General features: G+C 48.6%; 1 protein-coding gene across 1 annotated transcript; it reads right to left on the minus strand.

Annotated features, from left to right (window-relative positions):
• Nucleotides 1-382: 382 nt before the first annotated feature.
• PADI6 (peptidyl arginine deiminase 6) lies at nt 383-25,437 on the minus strand. Its single transcript, XM_004377201.3, has 16 exons — nt 25,328-25,437; nt 24,441-24,624; nt 22,434-22,506; nt 19,628-19,695; nt 18,796-18,916; nt 17,552-17,677; nt 12,896-13,074; nt 12,533-12,636; nt 9,751-9,862; nt 8,119-8,226; nt 7,728-7,882; nt 6,764-6,920; nt 6,526-6,649; nt 4,630-4,700; nt 2,351-2,512; nt 383-674 (listed from the first exon to the last, which is right to left on the minus strand). The coding sequence occupies exons 1-16, from the start codon at nt 25,417-25,419 to the stop codon at nt 441-443; spliced, it is 2,070 nt and encodes a 689-aa protein (XP_004377258.1). The 5' UTR covers nt 25,420-25,437; the 3' UTR covers nt 383-440.
• Between the last annotated feature and the right edge of the window lie 1,176 nt (nt 25,438-26,613).

Genomic DNA, 26,613 nt, shown 5'->3' on the forward strand with positions numbered 1-26,613 from the left:
ACTAAGGTAGCTGAACAATTGGTGTAGAAAATTTCAAGTAAAAAAAAAAGTCCCTTCCTCCACACAAGAGGGCCAGCATGACCATAGGTGTCCCAGCTGCTCAGGTTTTTAACCTCCTTTCTCACTTACTCCTTCCCCCAAACAAGGATGCTACTACCAAAATGCATTCAGACAGCTAGAGGTTTATTGGTTGTTTAGTAGTAAGCCATTTCTCAGCTGAAGACCACTTTCCATCTTTTTCTCCCAAAGAGTTCACACTGGCAGCCATTTCCTACCCCCTTGGATACCGAGGGACAGGAGAGGTGAACAGGGTGGGGGGGGGGGAGTTTAGAGCCTTAATACCCAGCCCCCCAGCTACGGAAGGCATTGGAATGCTGCTATGAGGGGATGACGGGAGACCATTTGTCCTGGGTCAGAGCTAGTGGCTCCAGGGCTGGTGTCTAGGGCATCATCCTCCACCATTTGAAGGCAAAGGGCACCCGGCGAATGTTGGCACAGGCACGGAAGTCTCCGACGTCAGTCAGGTAGCAGTCAAAGTCATTAATGAAGGTGCATTTGAAGCCCAGGGGCTCCAGCAAGTGGCAGACTTTTTCTTCCAGGCAGCAGTTCCCCTTGATTTGGGGCCCAAAAGGCTTGGGGATCCCTAGGTTCTTGCCCATCACAATCATCTGCAGCTGTCAGAGAGTGGAGGGAGGCTTGGGCAGGGCTCAGAGCCATGGAAGCAAGTCTCCTGTCCATCCTCTAAGTATGAATACTAGTTGCTGACAAGTCGATTCCAACTCATGGTGACCCCATGTGTGTCAGAGTAGAGCTGTGCTGCATGGGGTTTTCAATGGCTGGTTTTTTGGAAGTAGGTCACCAGGCCTTTCTTCCAAAGTACCTCTGGGTAGACTCAAACCTCTCTTAGTTAGCAGCTGAACACATTAACTGTTTGCACCACCCAGGGACTTTAGTGAATGCCATAAGGTTAAACGCAAGAGAAAGCCCAGCTGTCTACTTGGCATTGGGCTAGACAAGGAATGGCAAGCACACGGGGCTGTTCACCAGGCCTGTCCTTGTGCAGACATCACTAATCAATCTCAGAGCTAAAGCCAACTCACTTCAGCTCAAACCTCTAATGACTTCCAATGCATTTCTTAGTATCAAAACTAAAATCCTTGGCCTGGGAAAGGTCTGGCTTTACCAACTTCCCCAGTTTCTTCCTCACTATATTTCTATTATTCTGGCCCTTTAGTCATACTCCTGATTACCTCTCCCTACCCTGCGGTTTTCTCAGTTGACTTCTGAGGGTCTTTCATGTGAATTCTAACGTCTGTTCCTTAAAGCAGCTTCTGTCACCACCACCCACACCTATTCCCAGGGGCTCTGCCAGGCTCCTGTTTTATGCCCAAAGGGCCATACCTGTCTTATAAAATTAAGAAGTACCCGGGTGTGGTTGGTGAGTACAGATCTGCAAGTGTTTGAGGAATTAATGAGCTCAAATACTTCAGAATTCATTTTAAACATCTACATGATGGGCCACAGTTGTTACATGAGAAGGTTCTGATGTAGTCCATAGTTAGGCTTGGCATAGCAGGGATCTCTTGTACTCCCCTCACCCTTCTCTCAATTTCTCACCTTCAAGCTTATTAGACAAAAAAAAAAAAAAAACCCTTTGCTATCAAGTCGATTTCGACTCATAGCAACCCTATAGGACAGAATAGAACTGCCCCATAGGGTTTTCCAAGGAGTGGCTGGTGGCTTTGAACTGCTGACCTTTTGGTTAGCAGCCGTAGCCCTTAACCACTGTGCCACCAGGGCTCCAGATTCTAGATATGAGTAGAATATTATTTTAAATGTTTGAGCACCTCTGGTAAGGACACTGGAGATACGTAGCCGGGAAGACCCTGACCTTAGAGAACGCTCCTGAGGTCTCAGCCAGCAGATGGCTTGGAAACCTTCACTCCAGTAGTGGCACAGCTTCCCCATCTGGGAAGTGGGCCTAGTAGGACCCACCCCCCTTAAGGCTGGGGACTAGCTAGCTGATGTGCCCTAAAGCACTTAGCCCAGGGCCCTGCCCATGGAAACGTAGTCACCTGGTTTTCAGGCCCAGCTTATGCCCCCTGGCCAAGGTCATCCCTGACTGAGGAGGGAGAGAAGGGCATCTCACATACAAGATGCATTTTACTTTATAGGGTTATTTCCAGAATTATATAGTAAGGTTATTTTAGAGGCTGCTTAGGCCATAATAGCTGCTTAGTTAGGAGCTCTTCTGGATTGCCAGCTGGAAGGCTGGGCCCAGCACCATATACGTTTAAAGGACCAGCTAGCACTAGCTGAAGGGGTGCTTCCCAACCCAGCAGTCCCTCACCATGTCGGGGAAGTAGGGCCTTGCAAAGTGTTTCCCAGTCTTCTGGTTGGATGAGATGTTAGTCAGCTGGTCCAAGCAGAAGAGCTGGGGGATGTCGATGATGTCCTTCTCTACCAGGCCCAGCTCCCGTTTCAGGATGTCCCGGTTCAGGTTAATGCACTTCTGCAGGTGGGAAGGGGCCGGGAGAGAAGCAGGACGGAAACTGGTAATGGCCTGAAGGAGCTACTGTTTCTCCATCACTTACTGTGTGCTATAACCTTACATATCACACCAACCCTCTCACATAAAGCAGGCCCAATTCTCCTTTTACCAAGGGAATGTAGGGGCTCAGAAAAAGGCTTAGTCCACAGAGGACAGGATCCCATGGGCTTATTATGCCATTTGGCCCCTCTGGCACCCTGAGCGGGGACCTGGGCAATGGCAGGGAGCTGGAGGGCTGGACCAGGGCAAGAGCAAGCCATCAGACCCAGGAGACCCGGACACTCTTCTTCATACAGGACATGAGCAGCTGTCCTCCTTGGGCCACTTCCTGCTCAGAACATCTGAAGCCCAACACCCAAGAATTTCCCTGGGTCTTGAAATCAGATTCAGACTGACTGCTACACCTGGGATGCTATCACCAGGGGCTCAAGGATGCCATTTTGGCCCTGTACTTGGCTGGTACCCTCCCACTGCCATGCCAGGAGACTTGTGCTCCCTGCCCCCCGCCCCTTTTTGCAAAGGCCAGGGCACCAGTGCTCTGTAGCACAGAAGGCTCTGGGGCCAAGAGTGATAGGGACCCAGTGAGCAAACCACTGACCACTGGCAATGACTTGCCCAAGGCCACGTCATTGCCATTCTCCAGGCTGTAGCTTCCCACCTCTAGAAATTGAATAGTCGATCCTGGGGACTCTTCTGTTTCTTACAGCCAATGATTTCACATGCTGGGAGATCTCTCTGAAATGCTGACCCTGAGCACCATCTCAGGACTGAGCTGATGGACACCTTCATCCATGAAACATTTAGGAGGCCCTGGTCTGTGTCTGTAAGTCTCTGGTGCTCAGAGCTTCTTAGAAAAGCAGGGAGGAGGGACATCCTGTGCAAGGAGGATGCTGAGCTATATCACCACTGGACAACTTCAGAGCAGTACAGAGAGCCGAGAAAGAACTTGGGAGTTAGACTTGGGTTCCAGTCCAGTTCCCTCATTTGTTGGCTCAGGTTAGTGACTTTACTCTGAGCCTCACTGTCCTCGTATACAAGAAAGTTTTACTTTATAGGGTTATTCCCAGAACTATAGTAAGGGTACTAAGGTGTGTCTGACCCAAGCCGTGATCTTTTCAATTGCCCCATATGCATTCGAAAGTTGGTTAGTGAACAGGGAAGACAGAACGATGTGTTCAAACTGTAATGCTGGCAAAGAATATTGAATATACCATGGATTGCCAAAAAATGAACACATCAGTCTTAGAAGAAACAACAACCAGAATGTTCCTTAAAAGCGAAGATGGCGAGACTTTGACTCACTCACTTTGGACACATCAGGAAAAGACCAATCACTAGAAAAGGACATCGTGGTCAGTAAAGTAACGGGCCAAGGAGAAAACAAGAGAAACCCTTAATGACATGGATTGACACAGTAGCATCAACAATGGACTCAGACATACCAAAGATCATGAAGATGGCTCAGGACCGGACAGCATTTCATTCTGTTATACATAAGGTTGCATGAGTTGGAACCTACTTGATGGCAGCAACTAACAATCTGGTAGGTACTTGGGCCATAGTAGCTGCTCAATTAGGAACTAGTTGTCCAGATAGTCAATGCCTTCTCTACCTGCCTCCCTTGGGGAAATAGCCAGAAGGTCATGACAGATGAACTCACCCTAACAAGTACATGAAACCTGCTGAGCGAACAATTTCTATCAGTTGTCCCCTGACACACCATCCCCCTGTTCTCTATCCCCCCCATCCTGCCCCTGGGGTCTAGATCCGTGGCCTCAGTCATCCTTGGTCAGAGCCTTGGAAAGTTATGCTGATACCATGTACTTTTTGGTCCCTTTCAAGTGTTACAGTGCTTCTGTGATTCTAGCTGTGGAGACCCAACCCCTTGCTCCCTCCTTCCCTGGCCCCCCTCCATGGGTACTGTGGCCAGCTCTGGCCCCAAATCTGGGCCTGCATTAACACTTGGAGGAGCAGCTGACGTCTGCCACCCCCAGCAGAATAGGTCAGAACCTTTCTGGCAGAACTCTCAGTGCTGGTTCTTTCTTGGAGAAACTTCCCTACCTCTGTGGCCCCCCTACCTCCACATAGTCGTTCTGCTTTCTCATGTTTTCATCTGCTAGAAGTTGATCAATGGTTCTGGCCTCCCTTCCTGTGGAAGAAGGAGAGGGCAGGTAGGCCTGGAGGTCAGGGAGCCTGCAGTGTGGTCCAGAGCTGGACAGACTTGAGCTCCAGGCGTAGCCAGACTCCATGTCTTCTTGGGCCCATGACTGTGGCAGGTGGCCTGGCTAGTCTCCGGAGACCCACCTAGGTTCAAGGTCTTTTATCTGGGGGCTGACGGGCCTGCAGCAGAAAGCCCTGGTCAAGACTTTCACTACCACAGGCCACTCTGTCCCTGGTATGAGGGGAGTAGCCCACATCAGGCTTTGCGGGAGGCAGCCTACGTTACCTTAGCAGGCTGACTTTGGCCCTACTCACCCATCAGGCTGGGCTCCTCTGTGCAATTATAAGAAAAAAAGAAAACCAAACCAAACCAGTTGCCATCAGTACTGACTCATGGTGACCCCATGCATTACAGAGTAGAACTACTCCATAGGGTTTTCTCGACTGTATTTACGGAAGCAGATCGCCGGGTCTTTCTTTTGTGCCACTGCTGGGTAGGGTTTGAACCGCCAACCTTTGGGTTAGTAGTTGAGCGCAAACCATTTGCACCACCCAGGGACCTCCCCCTCCCCCATGTGCATTATACAACTTGTATAACCTGGCTACCTTCTACCTGTGACTTTGACCAGGTTACTCTGTTCGTTAGTTCCCTAATCTTTGGGACAAGGATGCCCAATTCAACCACTGGCTCTGAGTTAACACAAAGTCTTTGGTATCGTGTTAGTATGTGGTTCATGCTCAGCAAATATCACCTTCCACAGTCCTTCTGTGACAGTGAGCGCCTGGGCCCCACCACCAAAGATTGATTCAGGACGTCTGGGGTTGCACCAAAGTCGTGCATTTTTAACAAGCTCCCAGGTGCTGCTGATGCTGCTAGTCGCCAGACCACATTTTGAGCAGCAAGAGAGAACTGCCCAATGCTCCCACCTTCTTTCTGGGGAAAGAGTCCCTTCTTGTGTTCCCACAGTAATTACAACAGAACTGGCATGACATCAGGCTGTGCTCACTTATAACATTTTCCTTAAGGGTGATCAGGAGACTACTGAGGTCCCAATGCCCAGGTACTTAACCCAACATACTCTGAATAAATCTAAACACTGGCATTGTTAGCATTTTTTTTTTTTAATTTTTTTTAACACATGGAGTCACCTAGGTGCTAACTAAGCCCCTTCCACATACATTATAGCAGCCTCGCTACCATCCCCAGAGCTTTTAGTCTGCCTGTGTTATCCTAGGGGCTCTGGTGGTGCAGTAGTTGTACGTTTGGCTGCTAACCAAGAGATGGGCAGTTCGTCTCCACCAGCTGCTCCTTGGAAACCCTGTGGGGCAGTTCTACGCTGTCCTATAGGATCACTATGAGTCGGAATCGACTCAATGGCAACGGGTTTTTTTATTTGGTATGTTATCCTAAATACCAAAACCAAACCCATTACTGTCGAGTCCATTCCAAATCACAGCGACCCTATAGGACAGCCCCATCGGCTATAAGTCATCTTTACAGTAGCCTCTTTCTCCTGTGGATCGGCTGGTGGGTTCAAACCACTGACCTTTTGGTTAGCAGCCAAGTGCTTAACCACTGCACCACCAGGGCTCCTATGTTATTCTAGTACCTACCACAAAATAGCCCTGAAATAGAACAAGATGTTCTACTATGATAATTCCAACTGCTTTTATGCCTTCCTGGGACCCCTTCCACCAAAAGGTGACAAAGAATGACTATTGAGAAGGGAAAAAAAGTGAATGACTATCTAGGAAGGGCCCCTGGTGAGGAAGGGAGTCATGTCGTGTTTCATCGGGAAGGGGAAATCATTTACCATTAGAAAGCAGCTGATCCACTTTAACCTCTTCAAACAGCAGCACATGCCCATAGCCCTCCTTCTTTTTCTCCTGGAACAGTTTATAGCAGGAGCTGGGGCTGGCGAGGAGCAGCCGGAAGCCCTTGGAAACAAAGAATGAGGATCAGAGACTAGCTTCACCCCAAGAAGCTTCCAGGCATCTTCAATAGACGTAGGACACATGGCGGATGCACCCTCCCCGGCTCCCAACACAGACCTTTTCACCTTCACTTTGGTCATCTGTGGGGACGAAGCACATGAACTCATCCACATGGCCAATCATTAGCCAGTCGGAGAAGAGTTCTACTGGGGCCTGGACTTGCTGGGCATGGAGGAAGTCCTGGAGGGTCTTACTCATGTTCCGGCCTTCTTCACTAAAAGGAAGGTGGAAAAAAATAGCTCTTGAGCCAGCATGGCCCAGGTTGGCCACCTACTACTCAGGAAGGGTCAGACTATCTCCAAGTGACTGGCTGCTCTAACCATTAGGCTAAAGTGACTGGTCCGTAGGTGATAGTGATTATTAAGAATCTTATTCCAACCAAACTCAGGACTGGACCAAGTAATTCTAGATAAAGATTGAACCCTGGGAGACAAGATTCTCCTGATTTATATTAATGGCCACCAAGAAGTCCCACCACACATCTTGTGAAAATAACATCCTGCTGGGTCAATTTAAAAAAAAAAAAAAAAAAGTCATCATTGAGTTGACTCTGACTCATGGTGACCCCATGTGTGTCAGAGAACTGTGCTCCACAGGGTTTTTAATAGTTGATTTTCTGAAAGTAGATCACCAGGCCTTTCTTCCAAGGCACCCCTGGGTGGACTCGAACTGCCAACCTACCAACCTCTTGGTTATTAGCAGCTAAGTGCATTAACTGTTTGTACTACGCAGGGATTACACTGGATCAATAGGCCAGCTGAATTTAGCATGCCTCAATCCCAGAATTATCACTCAAAGAATAAGCAATTTATCTGCCTTCTCTACCTTTAATCCCTTACACAAAAAAAATCAAATATTCTGATTTTACAAGTTTGAGGAATGATCTAGAATAGCTGATTTTACAAATTTAAGGAATGATCCAGAGCAGAAGGGACCTGCTAAGGTCATATGGAGTCAGGGTGGAGCCAGGTGGGCTATAGGGTCCCTTCCTTCAGTGTTAAGACCTGGCCTCTTGCCTCACCTGGGGTAAAAGCTGCTGCCAATGAGTATCCTCCCTAGGGGGTACTCTTTCCCTTGGACGGTGACTGGTGGAGACACCATCAGGTTCCCAATGGAATCCATGCTGGCCACCTTATTCTCCTTGATGCATTGGATTACATAGCCAACATCAGAGCTCTGGAAGGAGACCCAGCGAGGGCAGGAATATTAGAAAGGATTGGCTTTAAGCCTCATCTTACCCCTAAATCCGACTGCCCAGCCAACATGTCACATACTGTCTTGTCTCAAGCAGACTCCCACCTCCCCATCGCCCAGAGGCCACCTGGGCCCTCCTTAGTGCCCCATCACTCCTGGACAGGCACCAGGCCTGAGAGGTTGGACCAAGTTCAGATCAGCCCCACCAAGCCCCACACCAGTGAGTATTTCATGGGCAAGTCTTCGATCTTGGTAACCCGAGGGGTGTCAAGGACCAAGGAAATAGTCTTGTGTGGAGCCTGGGTATAGCAGAAGGCCATCTCATCCTGGAGGAGACAGGAAAGCAAACTGTGAGGTCTTTGTTCCATCAGCGGCTTTCCCACCTGGTGTTGGGCTTATCAGCCCCACAGTCCCCTGCACATGGGACCCCCTCCAGAGAGAAGATTCAGTAAGAATCCCTTCTTCCTGCAACTACTCTTGAGTCCTTGAGACTTAGCTCAAAGGTCACCTCTTCTTGGAGGCTTTCCCTGACCCATTCCCCTATTCTTCAATTAAAACCCAAGTCATCCCAGATTCTTTCCTTATTTCACCCTCTGCATCCCTATCAACAGACAAGCTTCACTGGGACCCATCTCTGGCACTACCTTAAGGAAGCCACCGTGATCTCTTACCTATACCAGTGCAATAACCTTCTAGTTTTTCCTCTCCCATGCTTACACCCTTTCGAAATCTGTTCTCTATCTCAATTTACAAAACCTAAGTCGTAAAACTTCCCTCCCCTGATTAATACCTTTCAATGTCTCCCCGCTTCGTGTTTTCGTTTATGTTCCTTACTTTGGCAAGAGGGAGGGGGAAAGGAGGAGTCATTTCCTAGGGGCTCTGAGTTTCTGTGAAGGGTAATGGAAAAATCTGGAAACTGGTGATGGTTGCATAACGTGATTAATGTCATTGACATCACTAAATTGTACACGTAAAAAATGTTAAATTGGCAAATGTGTTACATGGATTTTTCACAATAGAAAGAGGGACGGCCTAATACATAATCTAGGCTCTGCCTACCTCTGACCTTTTGTTCGCTATGATCTGACCACACTAGCCCTTTTGTTCCTTCAATTCCCCAAGTGCATCCCCACATTAAGATCATCATGTCAGCTGTTCCTCTGCCTGAGGAGCTTCTACTGCCCATCCTTCCCATCACCTCCCTACCTCTGCATGGCCAGCTCGTGTCATGAGTAAAGTTAATTTGAAGCTCTTCCTGACCACTCAGACTATCTAGTTTGATCTCGTAACTCTCTATATCATCTTAGGTTTGGTGTTTTTTATTTTTTTTTTGTACAGCACTTAGGGTTCTATCTATCACTGCCACAGCAGGGGCAGAATCTGTCCCATCCTGTTTTTTCTCTAGTGCTTCGAATGGTGCCCAGCAGACGGTAACCACTCAGACATTGTGGAGAACAGAACACCAGAACTCAGCCTCAGCTGGACTCTAGATATTGGGCTCCTCTGGGGCTGGAATGGTGGCCCAGCTCTCACAGCCTGTGGCCAAAGGCGTCAGACCCTCAGGTGCCTGGGGGAGAACGTGCTGGTGTTCTGTGGTGTTAAACACACATGTATTCTGGAACGAGAGGGAGGTTGGACTCTAAGCTTCATTCCCTTACTATCTATGACTTGGGCAAGTCACTTAACTTGACCTTCTGCTGAAGTCCTAAAAATGAAGATGCCTCTAGGTTTATGCTGCAGTGAAAGTTAAAGGGAAGTCTATGAAGTCCCTAGTCTGTGGTACGTGCAGAGTCTTCCTCTGCCCCTCCCCCACAGGCCCGTTTCCCCAGGCAGGGTGTACAGGGTGTTACCTGGAGCCACCTGCCCAGGCGGTTGGGGTCCTCATAGACAGATGCCACCTGGCTGTTACTTTTCTTGCTCAGCTCTGTCACCGTGTTCACAAAACCCCGGAGCTGCAGCTCTCTGCATGGGAGATAAGCCGGCTTGGGAAAGGCCTCCAAGGCTCCCCGCTGGTCAGAACCTCCCTGTGCAGGAGGAGGGGTCACCTCCTTCTGGTCAGGAAATTGAGCCACCCAAGGACTACTGCATGGGGGGAGGGGCATATACGCTTAAGCTCTTGGCTGCTATCTGAAAAGTTGGAGAATCGAGTCTACCCAGAAGCACCTCAGAAAGAGGCCTGGAGATTTACTTTTGAAAAACCAGCCATTGAAAACCCTATGGATCACAGTTCTACTCTGACATACAGGGGGCCAACCATGAGTCAGAATCGGCGGGACAGCACTAGTTCCCGTGAAACAAGCAGAGCAGCTGTCCCCCCACCTCATAGAACACAAGCTGGTAGCTCAGAGCAGGGCTTACTCAGTGTCACTCAGCACCCAAGGCCATCTCTCCAGCCCTAACCCTAGTTAAACCCAGTTCTCCACATTTATTCTTCCCTAGAACTCATGTTGCTGAAAGTAGTTGGATAAAAGCTCATGATGATCACTCTTAACTTGCCAACCTAAGTAGGCCCAGAGCACCATCCAGCCATCCCACTGATGTTTCCCTTAGGAATTTGCTCTGCTCTCCCCACCGAACATTGGATGAGTTATCCTTGTACCTTTAAAAAAAAAAAAAAAAAATCCACTGCAGTCCAGTTGTTTGACTCATAGTGACCCTATACCTATTAAGGCCAATTTGACTTGTACACCAATCCTGCTGGATTTCATCTACCCAAGGACTTGGTTCCTACAGTTGCCTTTTCTCACCTATCAGTTTTTCCTGTCTCTGCTGGATCGTTCCATTAGCATTATTCATTGCTTTAAATCTTAGAAAACCCTTCCCATCATGCCATATCCTCTTGTAGTTGCTCCTTCTTCAGACGATTTCTTTGAGGAGTCTTGCAGTGTACTCCGTTGCCATCCTTCAACCCCATCATACTTTCAGAGCCGCCATGCCAGGTTGCCTTCTGTCCAGTGACCTCCATCTTGCCAAATTAAATGGGTGTCTTATTTTCCTTGTGTCAGGGTTTCACACATTTGGCCCCTTACCTGGTTTCTCCTTCCCTTAGCCTTTGGGTCATCATTCTCTTGGTTTTTATCCTAATTTACTCTTCCTTTTCAGTATCCTTTGCTATATTGTTTTCTAAAGCTAAGTGTTGGATCACTCTACAGCTCAGTTCTCAGGCATCTTCCCTGTATATACTTGCTTGCTTTGAACGTATCAGGAAAGATCAATCACTAGGAAAAGGACATGATGTTAGGTAAAAGTAGAAGGTCAATGAAAACGAAGGAATCCCTCAGTGAGATGGGTTAACACAACAGCTGCAACAATGGACTCAAAACATAATGATCGTGAAGATGGCACAGGACCGAGCAATGTTCTGTTCTGTGTAAGGTTGCTGTTAAGTAGGAACCAACTCACAGCAACTAACAACACAGACAAGCTCATTGAGGCCTGTGACTTTGAATATGCTCCACGTGCCTGGCACCTAGGTTTGTCTCTAGCTTCCGAACTTTCCCCTGAGCTCCAGACACTTAGAAATCCAGTGGGTGTCTCAAGCTTTAAGTCGCCAAAACTAAAGCACCAATTCCACCTCACCTCAGGCAGTGGCACCACCCTTTGCTTTGTTGGGTCCCCCTTGTTTCTTTGCATTCCATGCATCAGATAACCTATGGGGCAGGATCTACCTTCAGAAGAACCCTGAATCCTACCCACTTCACTTCTGCCACCCTGGCCCAGCCACTTGTGAGTCCAGCCCACACTGTTGCAATAGCTGAACTGGTCTCCTGCCTTTTATTTGTCTCCCCAGTTTTCCATATGGGAGAACACTTGATGATTTTCCATTAGTTGTACCCCCTAGGACCCTTTATCCTCTTCTCCCTAGACACACAGCCACGTAAGCAGAGAGCATTCCTGGCCTCCCTATGGCTGGATGCAATCCTCTCTCTCTTCAGGCCATCACCATATGAGCACAGGTGACTTCCAGGCCCCCAGCAGTGACAAACAGGCAGCTTTTCCCAGACTTTGGCTCTTCCCCTTCCCAGGGGCTGGGCCTAGGAGTGCCTGGGGCCTAGCCTCCATCATGAAGATGCTGTGCCAGGGAAGATAGTACAATAAGACTGAAAGGAACAGGGCCCCTAAGTGACAAAAGGGGACAGTACTACCCATCAACCTGGGCTACTCTCCTACCTGCAGGCATTTAGGCGAGATAAAGGTTGACTTTAAACTACTATATGTGGGGTCTGGTACAGCCACAGAGATTTTACCCTAATACACAGGACCTGCTCATTTTGGCCCCTTCCTCCCTCCGCATTCATCATCTCCTCCTCCTCTCACGTGCTCTCTCCTAGCTGTACCGGCTGCCTTGCTGTCTCTGGAACACACTCTCCTCCTTGTCTCTTTCATCCTTTTACCCTGACTTATAGCAGTTGATACTATACCTGAAGTCATAATGTTTCTTTTTCCATCCTCCATAAAAACATGAGAGGCAGTGTCCCATTCACTGCTTTGTCCCCAGCTTTATAAGTGTTTAAACATGTGTTAATGACTATCTTGGGAATGAGTCCAGGCAGCTCAGGTAAAAGAGTTTCCCCTTCCTGATAAGAAGGATATGAAGATTACCTGGCATGGACAGCCTTAAGGATTTCTTACCTACATATATACACTTCTAGAGGCATCTGGGTGCTGGGAGTAAAGATGCAAGGAGCCACCCGGAATACTACTGTATCTTTGTACACCAAGGCCTCCGGAATCAACTGCAATATAAGACCAGGCCCCATCAGTGACCTAATTCTTCATCTACCTCCCACCCCACCCCCAGGCCTCCAGCTATTCAGACCAGCCCACCTCTGGGACCTCACCCGTCCTCTGAAGCTCTTTCTCTTGAAGGTGTCATAAAACCCTAGCTCCATCCACCAAACCTTATTTTCCCCTGCCCTCTGCCCAGTTGTGGGAGATGCTTCCTTCCCACCCATCCCCTAGATTCCAGGGCTGCTTGTCTGCTTGGGAACATACCGGGTCTTGAGACTCATCCACCAGAGACACAGAGTAGGAAATCAGTCCCGAGAAGTCAGCAGATGGGAACTCCATAGCTTCAACATAGAAGGTTTTCTTCAAGTTATCCTCAACGGGGGGCAAGGTGTAGCTGTGCTGACCAGGCCCCAGCACCAACTCAAAGATGCTGGAGCTGTCTTCTAGAAGAGAAGAGGGACAGATTGGCTACCAGAGCAGCCTCCTGCTAGAAGGAACAGACCACCTCAGTGTTAGGTCACACCTGATAGCCAGGGGTACTGGCTTGTTCCTCATGTCAGCAGCTAGGCTCTGAGCTCCAGGAGGGCATAAACAAGGGCCAGTTATTCACCAATGCATTTTAAAAACCTGTTACGTGCCAGGCACTGGGGACTCAGATGAAAATGCTTGCCTTCAAGGAGTTCAGTTAAGGGGTGGAAACACATAGCAGGTGGTTCTAGACTCTGACCCACTAATTCAACTCTTGGGAGAATATGGAAATGGTGTTAAAGGCAAGAGAAACTTTGTGTACAAAGCCTCAACAGAAGAGGTCAGATACTTGCGAGAATCTTCTATCGGATAAAAGATTTCTGAAGAAGCCGAGAACAGGTCTTGTGATCATACCTGTTAAGCCCGTGTTCCCCTTTATCAGATCATTAAATACAAAACCAGGCACAGAGACAAGAAAGTTGTCCATATGATGTAGTTATCTCTAGTTTTAACTAGAACCCATACTTGATCATGCTTCATTTCCAGAGAGCACCCTGATCCAAGGACACCAAATTTCTCTCACCTGGCCCACTCTACCTTCTCCCTACCTAGCCTTACTGCCAGGCCTCTGCCCTTCTGATCCATTCCCAGTGATAGCTATTCCTGCTTAAAGCCTTTGGGTGGATTATTTCAGGAAATCCTGATCTAGATTTACCGTGGCCAATAAGGCCCCTAGATCAGGGCACTGCATGCTCCTTAGCCCTCCTGCATGCCTGTGCCAGCTGCCTGGGTCTCCAGTTCCTCCAATGTGCCAGCATCTGGCTATTGCTGTGGCCATCACCACCCATGGGACCCCGGGTACCACTCCAGTTCCTCAGCTTCTTGCTCTGGATGGTGGCTACAGCGCTGGCCTGGGTGGAGGCTGTAGCCCCTCAGAAGGACTCCAGCTACCAGAAGTTCTGTGGCACCTCCTTGGGGGCACAGGTCCTGGCCTTGGCCTCAGTCCTCTTGCTTTTCCTGCTGGTGGGTGCATAGAGGCAGGGCCAGCTGGACAGCCACCAGCTGAGAACACTTCTGTGGGGATTCCCACTTCTAGTCATCTGCCTGGCTTCTTCATTGGGCGGGACTGGAGGAAGCAGACTCTTCCAACAGGCCCCCTGCAGTTCCTCAGTGTGGGGCACAGCCCTTTCAACTCACTGCAGTCAGCTGGCATGCTGTGGAGTTCCCATCTACACAGATCGGGCAGTGCTGGACACTAGTCTATTACTTGGCCCAGAGCTGCTGCAGGCCCGGCACCTGCAATTCTTCTCCCAGGTGGCTTGCTGTAAGCCCCTACTGGCTATCTCAGTTCCTCTGTGGTTGATCCTGGGGATTGAGGTGGAGACACTTCTATCTAGTTATTTGTTTTTAGACATAGCTAAGATTGCATTGTGGACTTAGGACAGGCCAGAAACTGTGATAAGTACTGAGGGCTCGTGGACTTACTTGCATCCTCACAATCCTTTGAAGTAGGTGCCGTTATCACCCTTATTATACAGACAAAAAACAAAAGGTCAGAAACCTGATGACCCAGGCACAATGGTTATCTTTAACCTACAAGGCCCTTCTTGCCCTTGGTTCTCACAGGTCTCAGCTCAAGTGGCCACTCAGCAGCCCAGCCTGGCACTAGATTTAAAAAGCCACTCCAAGTCCCTGCTTGATCCTTAGCTGTCTGTCTGCCCTAGTGGGCTTTGAGAGTAGGCGGTGTGTTCATCCTTCCAGTGCTGTGTCCCCAAAGTAGAGAGTAAACACAGATGAGTGGGATGTGCTCCTTTTCTCTACTGTCCACATACCACGGCCTAGAGGTGGGACAGGCACCCTCTTTGTTCTTCATAGATGCGTCTAGACTCTCTTTATTCCTCAAACATCCCGGTTCCTTTGAAATGCATTCTATCGGATAATGCCACCTGTCCCCCTTCCTTGTTGCAATTGTCTACTATCCTTCCTGGATTGTTCTAGCACTAGCTTTTCTGTACTACCATCGTTATTGGTATTTGACATCACAGATCAGACAATCTGTCAGACATCCTACTCTTTTGACCATATTTTCAATGAGCCTGAGTTCTACACCATCTCAGATGCATTTTTTTTAATGGTCATAGGCTAAACTAAATACTATCTCCCAAACTCATTTTTTAACATCAACTTTCCTATCTTTTGAGTCTTGGTGGTACAGTGGTTAAAGTTCTCAGCTGTTAACTGGAAGGTCAGTGGTTCAAATCCACCAGCCACTCTACTGGAGAATGATGTGGCAGTCAGCTTCCGTAAAGATTTACAGCCTTGGAAACCCTATGGGGCAGTTCTACTTTGTCCTATAGGGTAAGCTATGAGTTGGAATCGACTCAGCGGCAGTGGGTTTTGTTTTTTTGGGTCCAATCTTTTAGTTCATCTATACTCCCAGCTCAGTGATTCTTCAACCCCAGTCCCAAACCTGTCCACTGTCGATCCCCACACTCCATCCTCACTTTCCTTTTTATCCTTCTGATTCCAAGATCCGTCACTACACCCATTCCCTTGTATACACTGTCAACTCCTGCCCTATAATTTATGTGCCTGACAAAAGCGCGACTCTGGTTAAACTTAGTCTATGAGACTCATGCTCTTCTACCTGAGCAGCTGGAGAAACCACCACACTGAAAGGTCTCTAAGATATGAGCAGCCCTCAGCATGTGCCCTCAACACTACTCAAAAACGCTATTGTTTCTCTTGTGTCCATTAATGCTCCCACTTCTTGTACCCACTTCTGAATATCATGTACTCTGAACAAGTCTCTTCTGCTAAATCCATTTCCCCACCTCTGTTGATCAGTCCTGTCTGCCCGCAGCTGCGCTTGTGTTCCACCATTTTCAGACACCCTCCCTGGACTAGCTACTACCTACTCCAGTTATTACACCTCCACATATTTCCCTTTATGGCAGATCCCTCCTGTTGTTTAGATTCACTATAATTGCACACTTTAATTCTGCCTTTAGCCTGCTTTATTGAAACTGTTTTTATCAAGGTCACTAATGACAGTAATCTTGAAAACTGAGTTTCTCATTAGATTTGGCATCAGTCTAGCAACAACATTTGCTATAGTTACTCATTCCCTTCTTGCAAGGCTACCTTCACTTTGTTTCTAACCCTTATCCTCTGGCTTTCTATTTCTCTGGCAATTCCTCTTCAGACTCGTTTGCTGTATCTTCTAGACTAGTGGTTCTCAAGCTTTAGTATGTTTCAGAATCACCTGGAGGGCTTGTTAAAGCATAGGATACTGTTTCCCTGCCCCAGGTTCTTGAATGAGCTTTTCTTTAGTAAAGAGAAGGTAGCTATAATATACACAATGAGATTCGGTATCTTTAGCAGGCTGTGTAAATCACTGGCCTCCTGGGCAGGCTCCAAGGACCATCTGGCATAGCCCAGCCTAGCTCAGAGTTGTCCACACTCGGTGGGACTCACAGGGCTAGACTGGCCCTTGTGGCCTGAACCAGGCCTAGAGCCATGGATTTCTAAGGCTCACTCCTAGTCCACATGTAAAAGGACCACATGCAACCTGGGCTGCCTTTTCTAGCAGTCCCAGGTTGCTTCTAAGTCCAGCTGTGACCTATGGTCTACAGAGGAGATGGGCAGGGGGACTTTGAGCTAAGACTCCAGAGCACAGAGAGAAGTAGCTAAGACCTGCTCTCCAATGCTGAAAGTAGAGCATGGTCCCCTCCCTGGAATACGCACATTATATACTACAGGATTCCCCAACTTGCCCAGATGAACCCTTTAAATGAAGGTGACATACTGGCATATGCCTCCAGAAGCAAAGAGTTAAATCTTAATTTTGGAGGAAATCAGAAGCATTGAATACTAAACCAGTTATGGGTAGTCAAAGATTTGTTTGTGGGTATTTCACTGGAGTTAGACATGTCTGCTTTCTAAACCAGCAACCCTCTATGCCTTTATCTATAGAATAGAGATACCACCAGCCTCCCAAGTTGACAAGGGCTGAAGATGGGTAGTGTGTAGTGTGGTGCCTGGAACATAGGTGCCAATTGTAGGAGTCACTCTAGCTTCTTGACCTCTGGATTCTGGAGTCTTAATGTAGTAGAGTCTTGGTTAAGAAGGAAGATGGATTTTTCTGGTAGGAGTAGTCGGGAGAAGATGTTAGCTAACCTGTTTAAGGTAATAGCTACCATTTCACATAACATGTTTTTTCTTTTCCAGCCATGACAATCCTGCAGGACAGGCACCATTGCCCCCATTTTACAGACAAGGAAAGTAGCTCTGGTGTACAGTAACTCCTGTGAATGTGTAGACTTAGTCTATGGTGAAGATGGCAGCCAGAGAATCCCAGGACATAAGGTCTGGCCACAACAGACCCCAACCTGCTAGGTTCCCAGCAAGCTTCTGATGGGGACCTGCTGGAGTAGGTGTGGGAGCACTCACTTTGGAGCCAGTAGACTCTCGCCTTCTCCGACTCTTCCTTGGAGGTGTGGAGAACCAGCCGGTGTTTCTTTAAAGTGCAGCTGGGGCCTTGGACACTCAGTGTCATCTGGGACATATTCTGTATTTCTGGGTGGAGGACAAGGTAAAGGTTCAAGGGGGCTTGGGGAAGCCCAGCACTCCAGGCACGGGGGAGACAGCAGGGACAGGGTAGGGGATCGTAATATTGAAACATCAAGGACCCTCTGCCTCCCACTTTGGCCCAGGCTGCCCAGGCCTGCACCTTGACTCTGCTACTTGCTTACTACATGGCCACAGGCAAGTTGCCAACCCTGGGGCCCACTTTATTTTGCATGAGAATGACATTTACTCTGTATGATTGTAAAGCTTTGATAGTCCCCATAAACACCTAGGACAGTGCCTGACAGTCAGTGTTCAGAGGTTTTGCCTACTGGCTTTGGTGTGAACCAAGACATCCCATGCTACTGCTGAGACCTAAAAGCCTGGTCTCAACCACAAGTCAGGACCAGATACAAGGTCCTTTTTGCTTAAGACAGTGAGGTTCCTGCCCCAGGTTACAAGAGGGTTTTTAGAAAGCTTGTATACTCCTTTTATGGTTTCCATTTAGTCTTCTCAACTACCTGCCATTTTACAGACAGCAAACATGATCAGGGAAGTAAATACACTCAAGTTCACAGCCAGGAAGTTAACCCTTGGGGGGGAATCAAATGCGTCTGACATCAGAGCCCATATTCTTCCCATGGGGACATGAAGCCAACTACACAGCTTCAGGCCATGACAAAAGACTTGATCAGCCTAGAGTGGGGACACTGGCCTGGAATTTTTATATTTGCTGAGGGGTAGAGCAGCCATCAGTCTTAGAAATACAACCAGAATGCTCCTTAGAAGCGAGAACGGTGAGACTTTGGCTCACTTACTTTGGACACGTCATCAGGAAAGACCAGTCACTAGAGAAGGACATTATGTTTGGTAGAGTAGAGGGTCAGTGAAAATGAGGGAAACCCTCAGTGAGATGGATTGAACCAATAGCTGCAACAATGGACTCAAACATACCAACGATCATGAAGATGGTGCAGGACTGGGCAGTGTTTCATTCTGTTATATATAAGGTCACCATGAGTCAGTACCAACTTGATGGCCAGCAATAGCCAGCAAAGCCCAACGGGAAGCAGAGCCCAAGAAGGAAAGGTGGGGACAGTCCCAGCTAGTGGCTAGCTCTTTCTTACCCTCTGAATAGAGCACCTTCAAGGTCTTCTTCTTCTTGTCTGTGAGCTCGCCCACATTGGCAGGATTGCAGTTCACAAGCAGTATGGCACCCCAACCACTGGAGCCCCAGACCCATTTTTTCTGCAAATGTCCCAGAAAGACAGGAATATTGGCTCAGGGAGAAGTCAGGTTAGCTCTCTGCTTCCCAGATGCCACCCCATATGAGGGGCAGAGGCAAGCCTTTCTCCAGGGCAGCAGAGATCCCTAGAACAGAATTTACAAACCCAAGCGCCTATAGAACAGGGAGGTTAACATCGGATACTCCAAGATAAAGAGTAGGGAGAGAAAAAGCTAGATATGGGTTACCAGTTACCTACCTTGCTTCAGCATCGGAGGAAGTAGGGGCTAAGGATGGAAAAGAGGCAGTTCCCATCTGAAGGTAGCAGCTAATTTTATGTTCTGACTATATGACCAGGCTAGAATGTGGGTCTAGTGTTGCCAGACATTCTATTTTAAAGAAAAAAAAAACAAAAAACCCTAGAAATTGATTTTATCAGTTTTGATTTGTATTGCAGCTAATTTTAAGAGTACTACCAGTTGCCGTTAAATTGATTGCATTTCATGGCGACACCATGTATGCCGGGTAGAAATGCACTCCATACGGTTTTCAAAGCTGTGACCTTTCAGAAGCAGAGCACCAGCCTTTCTTCCAAGGTACCTCTGGGTGGGTTTGAACCGCCAAACTTCCAGTAACCCAGGGACTCTATAAAGGCCTAAAGGCTAAATAAAATGGGTCTGTTGGCTAAATCTGCTCACAGGTCCCTAGCTTCACCCTTTTCCTGGTGGCCTCACCTTAGCCTGTTTGTCACTCCGCATCTCAACCTGCCCACTGCGGTAGATGTCCACATCCAGGGAAACCTCTGGAACAACAGGAAAAGGTGTCTCAGTCACCTATACCTGCTGGAAGGAGCTCTGAAGTTTTAATCCCACTGTGGCTGCCCAAGGCTGGTATCAAGACTACACAACATTTTGGGCAGGCTGTCAGCTTAAGAAAAAAAAAAAATCCTCAAATACAGGCTATTTCTTATAAGCAAGCCTAGAGAGGCCCAAGTATTTACATATCTATCCTGACCTCCCAAATTCACAAAACCAGTCCCCGGTGGTTTCGATGCCACTTTGTGCTGTCTAGCCTCTACCCAGATGATTCCTACCTGGAAGGCCCGCCTCTTTAACCTCCTAGAAAGCTCTTTGTACAGTAAGACATAGGAAGGACTCAGAACATTGCAATTCCAAGGCCCTGTAGAGCTTGAGGAACCCTGGTGGCACAGTGGTTAAGAGCCCAGCTGCTAACCAAAAGTTCGGCAGTTTTAATCCACCAGTGGCTCCTTGGAAACCCTATGGGCAGTTCTACTGTCCTATAGGTCACTGTGAGTCAGAATTGACTCTATGGCCAACAAGTTTGGTTTGGTTTTGGTAGAGCCTAAGGACCCAAGTTTCTACCCAAATATCACTGTAGAGGCTGCCCTTCATGTCACCTCCATTCCCACTTCCACCCTCAACCATTGTATGGCTTTATTTTTGTTCACAGCTCTTGTCATCCAACATGCTATTTCCCAAAAGAGATGGTGGGGCCATGAGAACAGACCTTGTTTGCTGCTGTAGCCTCAGCACCTGGCACACAAATGCTCAGGGGTCAGATGCTTACTATGAGCCAGGCACACAGTTGTAGGTCCTAGGGACACAGCAATGGACAAGACAGAAGCCCTCTCTTCTTGGAAATTGCATTAGTGTGTATGTATGCAGAGGTGAATAAATAAGTAAAATACATATGTCCAACGGCAATAAGAGCAGTGGGAAATAGGGAAGGGTGGACTGGGTGGGGATGTTTTCAGTATTAGATGTGCGATCAAGGATATCTTCTAATTTGAAGTTTGAATGGAAATCTGAAGGAGGCAAGAAAATCTGTGGAGTAAAAGCAATAAGAGAATACAAAGTACAAGCTGGCAAGCTCAAGATCAGCAAAGAGGCCAATATGTCTAGCACAGAATGATCCAGGGAAAGGATAATGGGCCATGAGGCAAGAGGTAACACGGGATGAGATCGTACAGTTTTGAGGGTAACAATGATTTTGGCTTTAATCCAAGCAAGATGGAAAACAGGCGGAAGGCTTTGAACTGAGGAGACATTATCTCATATCCTTTCAAAAATGTGCCACTCTGGCTGCTGAGGCAGGACTGGAACTATAGAAGGGCAAGGGTGAGAACAGGTGACCTTCCCTTCAGGGGAGTTGTGAAGAGATCCAGGCAAGAAGGCTAATGGCTCAGACCAGGGCGATGGAGCATCTGAATTGGCAAGTAGCTGGATTCCTGCTAAACTTCAGGCACCACCACCAAGATTAAGATTCATAGATTGACATGCGGCCCAAGAAGAATCAGGGTGATGCCAAAGTTACTGAACAAATAGAAGGATGGGGCTACGATCTACTGCCAATGGGGAAGACTATTTTAAAGATAGCTTTTTGGGGCAGTAGAAAAAAATCAGTTTGATTTGTGATGTCTGTTAGAGACAAAAGAAGTTGTGTTGGGTAGACCAACATCCAAGTCTATCCAAGGTCTTGGAGAGGCCTGCTAGAGATAGTTTTGGGAGTAGTATGCTGTCAAGTAAACGCCAAATCATGGAGATCCCCTGGTGCGTCAGAGTAGAACTGTGCCCCATAGGTATTTCAATGACTGATTTTTTGGAAGTAGATCACAAGGCCTTTCTTCTGAGGTACCTTTAGGTAGTCCTGAACTTCTAGCCTTTTACCTAGTAGCTGAGCTTTTAACTGTTTGCACTGCCCAGGGACCCCAGGAGTAGTCTCTAGATGGTATTTAAATAGACACAACTGGCTGAGCCCTGGGACACATCGTTGACAGGCTCAGGGTTAGGGATACAGGACCCAGCAAAGGCATCTTAGTGGAAGGTCCCAGAAGTAAAGTGTCAAGAAAGAATAACCAGTTCTATCAACTACTGCTGACAGGTCAAGGAGAGGAGACAGAGCTGTCCACGGAACTTAGTAAAGCAGAAGCTGTTAAGGTCCTTGATAAGCAATGCTGGTGGCAGGTGTCTGACTTGAGTAGGTTCAAGAAACAGGAGAAACTGATGAAGTACAGATAAATCCTAAGGAGCAGAGAGGTGGAGCCGTGGATTTTGAAGAGGGTATAGAGTCAGGTTTAAAAGAGTGGACATTATAGCTTGTTCGTGTGCTGATGGGAATGATTCAGAAGGGGGAAGGTCAGTGGCTTCCTACATGAGTAAGGATAATTTCTAAAGGAATGATCTGGAATGAGTGAGAGGGGAAAGGATCTAATGGGACAAGAAAGACTAAAGAGTTATAACAGGAAACAGCATGTATGTACCAGATATGGGGAGGTGGGTTGATGGTGGAATATGTAGAAATTGCTTCTAGTCTCCGAAGATTAGGTCAGCATTGCCAGTGAGGATGGGAAGACATGACTGAGCTTTGAGGAGGGAATGTGTGAGCAGGTATTTTGGGTGAATCCATCTAGGCCCCACAGGGGAACATCTTATTACCAGGAAAGCCCCTTTTAGCTCTTCTTGCTTTTACGAAGTCCATTCCCTGCCCCCGCCCCCTCCATCGGTAGGGGGCAACACTCACCAATGCCAGTGAGGTAGAGCACAGCTACGGCCACCGGGACTTCCTTGTCAGGCTCATAGTATGAGACCAGAACCTGTGGAGACAGTATCCGGAACCCACAGCAACATTGGAGGGCAGGGGTCAGGAGCAGAACATCCTGGCCGTGGGCCCGAGTTTGAATATTGTTTGGTCGTGTGACTTGGTCTCACGTTACAGCTTCTGATGACTCACCATCCGCTGGTACAGTGGCCACTCCACTGTACTGCAGACTAAGTGAGGGTAACCCACATGAGCATTTAGAACCTGCCAGGACCAATCCAAGTACTTCCACACTGTGGCCTCACTACAGCCCACTCAGGTGGCATCTGCACCCCTAAAGGCATAGAGAAACTCAGGAACTTGCCTACATCATTCAGCCAGAAAGTGGTGGAGCAGGGATTTAAGATCCAGATTATGCGGGTTTCAAGGCCGAGCTTTTAACTATCTACATATCCCCTTGCTTTATACCAACCCCCGTGATCCCACCCATCGCCCCAGGAGGTGAACAGTGGGGAAGTAGTTTAAGGTGGACAGTGGGAAAGTAGGTTAACCTGTCCATGGGTTAAGTTGCCTACCTAAAAGAAGTGGGACACCTGAGGTGGGGAACTCAGTCTCCCCTTTGTCCTGCACTAGCCTCAGCTTCTAGAGACAAAGACAACCTGCTCTTCTGCCACTGGCCTGATCATGAGGCCTTCATCATGAACCAGAACAAACCACTAGCCAGGGCCATATTTACACACATGTGATCCACCACCTTCCCCTACATGGAAGCTTTAGTTCTTCAAGGTCAATTCCATCACTTTGTAGTCCACCCCTGATGGTGTTGGAGGCTGAGCCCTGGGCAGAGACCTTTTTGAGTTAGTCTGGGCTCAGCTGGGACGCAGCACTTAATAAGATGTACTACCCTCCCTTTTAGGGCTTAGCCTGCCCAGGCATGGATTGTAGAATGGGCAGGAGTACTACCCATCTGCCGTCCTAGTCTTAACCTTCTACCAACTGCCACAGACTTAACTCCCCAGGTTCAGATGGGCATGAGTTTTCCCTGGTCCTCAAAGAGCTTCACTTGCTTCATCAGTGGTTCTCAGCCTTGGCTTCACAGTGGAGTCATCTGGAGAGCTTTGAAATGCTGGTCCTGGTTCTCACCCCCAAGAGGCCGATTTATTTAGGGGTATGGACTGGGCGCTGGGTTTTATAAAGTTCCCGGTGGTTCTAATCTGCAGCCAAGGTTGAGCAACCACTGCTTTGAACGAGTGATCTGCTTCTCCTACAGTAGCACCACCAACACCTGACCCACGAAGAGACCGACGCTTGATCTACTGCCAGGTGGAAATCAACCTCTCCCTGCCAAAGGTGCCCTGTTAGGGAGCCAGCTTGGCTCAGGAGAAAGAGCACAGATGTGGGTTCAAATCCTGATCAACTCCACAATAGTTATGCCATTTAGGGTTAGGTACATCACTCGTGCCTCAGTTGCTCTTATGAAAAATGGGGGCAATGCCAACCTCTTGAAATATCACTCAAAGTACCTAGATCATCACATGCATTTAATAGGCATTAGCTTTTAAGTTTTATTAAAATATCCCAGTTCAAAAGACCAGCCTTAGCCAAAAAGCCCATTTGGGTTATTCTAAAACCTTTTAAGCCAGGCTTTAAAAGCAGCTGGTTTGAAAGTGTGCAGAGGATCGGGACCACACGTGGGAGACAGACATGCTCCAGCTTGAATCCCAGGTCTGCTGATTACTGGCTTGGGCAAGGCATTCCCTCACTCAATGCCTCGGCTTCTTTATCTGTGAAATGGGGTCATGCCGTGCCCACTCACAAATGTAGCAAGCAATGAGATTAAACATGCAAAGCACCTGGCATGCATTTTTCACAGACCCAGGGCTCAGGAACGCCAGCTGTCAGGAGTGAGGCCCAAGGGGTATATTAGTTCCCTCCCCTGGGAGAGCCCCCACCCCCACCCCCACCCCACCAACTCCCAACCAGGCTCACCTTGTCCTCGCTAGGGGCAGTGCTCGGCGAAACCATCTTCACCAGCACGTCCATGGGTCCAGACAGGGGCCACCTGGTTGTGGCCGCCTCCTCCGTGGTCTTTACAGGGATCGCATTGTGGACATCAGTCAAGATCCCCAGAGAGCCACTGATGGTGAAGGACTCGCACTGCTGCGGGGCACACCTAGGTTGCCCGACAAGAACACGGACTTTAGGGCACAGAGGCACTCCTCAGCATGCGGCATGGCAGGGGATGTTCCGGCTCCTCTCTCCTCTTGGGGTGTTGAGGCAAAGGGCTCCTAACATGGCTTCCACCTTACTCCTACCCTCCTCTGCTCCAAGGATCCCCGTCCTCCCTCCAACAGGTTACAACACCGCCCCAGGCCCCTCCCCCTCCCACCACCAACATTCAAGAAGTCACCAAAGCTACATTTATAAACCCCCAATTCCCAACAAGGCAGGGAACCATTTGTCTGAGCCCCACGGAAATGGACTGGGCCTCAGAAGTTCTGCACTATGACCCTGGGGAAGTCATAGCCTTCTGTGAGGGGTCATGTCCACACTGAAATGCCAACTGGCCACACCCACTCAATTTCCATGGTCCCCTCAAGCGCCCACATCACCCGGTTTCACAGATAAGGTCATGTCCCCCCTTACCCGAGGGCCCACAGCCAACACAGGGCAGAGGCGGGCTTGTGTCAGAAGGCTACAGACCCTTTAGAGACCAGCTTCTGAGACACAGAGATGGAAGGTCACCCCAACTCCCACGTGATGCAAGGCAGACCCAAAAGGGAGCCGGGCGCCAATAACGCTGCACAGGCCTGCCTAGTCAGCAGCTGCTTACACCCTTAACGGGAGCCCCCCCGGAAAATCCCCCAACTTCTCACCCCTGGAGATCCAAGCAGATTTCCGTGCCCAGCACACAGATGGCCTGGACAGGGCTGTCCAGGGACAGGTGGACGATGCTCTGGAAAGACATGGCACCTCCCTCCACGTGGACCACTCTACACGCAGACCACCCTCACACAGTACAGCAGCCTCAGAGGACCCAGGGCGCCCCCTGCCCACCACTGTTAAGGGTGAGGGCCTCTCCAGCCCCGCCCCCTTGTTAAGGAGCAGTGTGGGCCTTGGGCAGCTGTCCAGGTGTGAGTGGTTTTCTCCACTGAGGCTTCCGGTGGCTGGGGCGGGGGAGGTGCAGAGGAGCAGGGTGAGGTCCGGGCCCCCTCTCCCCACTAATTTATTACACAGCTAGTGCCTGCAACCGTGAGGAGTCTGCGGCTGGAGTCGGGGCTCTGGCCTATAGCTGAGAGCAAGAGGGACTCTGGGAAGCTGGTGCCTGGCGCTGGTTAACCTGGCCACACGCGGGAGGACTCAGCTGGAAGCTGTCTGCCTGGGGCGGGGCAGTGATCAGGCTCTGCGGCCTCAGCTCTAGGGGTGTGTTTCCTGGAAATGCATCTGGGGAGCCCAGCAAAGTGCACGAACAGTGGTTCTCCACATTCTGGTGATACTGCAATGACGGGAGCTTGCTAAAATTGCAAATTCCTGGGTCTGGCAGGATTGGGGTGTGGTCCAGGTGATTAGGTGAGCTCAGAGAAGCCCAGGAGCTCATAGGGCTTGTTCACAGCTGTGACCCCAGTACTGAGACACCCAGTACTGGTCCAAGAATAAATGAAGCACCCCAAGTGAGCCGAGTTCCCCAGCTGTTCTCCATGTCGGCCAAGTCCACAGAGCAAAGAACTAGGAATGCTTGCTCTGGCACGAAGGACTTACCAGCTTACTTTACATTGTTCATTTTCAGGAAGACCCTCACCTCCCTGTGTCTATTCTCACAGGCAGATGGGATTCAGTTCCCATTATGTTGGTGCACCTCAATCTTAAAATGCAACACCTCTGCTCGTATAGTTCTTTGAATCAAAGTCTGCCGAGCATGCTGATATGTACCAACCAAAGTGGACCTTTTGGATATAAAATATTTAAAAAAAATTTCAACCCAAAATATGTATATATATATATATATATATATACACATATACGTGTACATATATATAGCATTGTTCCTTTTACATTTTAAGTCTGGGTTGTGTTCTTCTGTGGGTAACACATTCACATTATTCCAAGTTCAAAAAGTAAAAAGGAGCACAACCAAAAAGTCTCCCTCCAGCCCCATCCCTCA

Source organism: Trichechus manatus, unplaced genomic scaffold, assembly GCF_000243295.1.
Source record: "Trichechus manatus latirostris isolate Lorelei unplaced genomic scaffold, TriManLat1.0 scaffold00048, whole genome shotgun sequence".
Lineage (NCBI taxonomy): Eukaryota > Metazoa > Chordata > Mammalia > Sirenia > Trichechidae > Trichechus > Trichechus manatus.

Excerpts from the sequence above, each read along its gene's own strand:
- PADI6 (XM_004377201.3), bottom strand. The coding sequence starts at position 25,419 with ATGTCTTTCCAGAGCATCGTCCACCTGTCCCTGGACAGCCCTGTCCAG. Across the intron at positions 18,917-19,627 it reads GGAGTGACAAACAGGCTAAG|AAAAAATGGGTCTGGGGCTC; the intron begins GTGAGGCCACCA and ends GGACATTTGCAG. Across the intron at positions 7,883-8,118 it reads TGCCCATGAAATACTCACTG|AGCTCTGATGTTGGCTATGT; the intron begins GTGTGGGGCTTG and ends GTCTCCTTCCAG.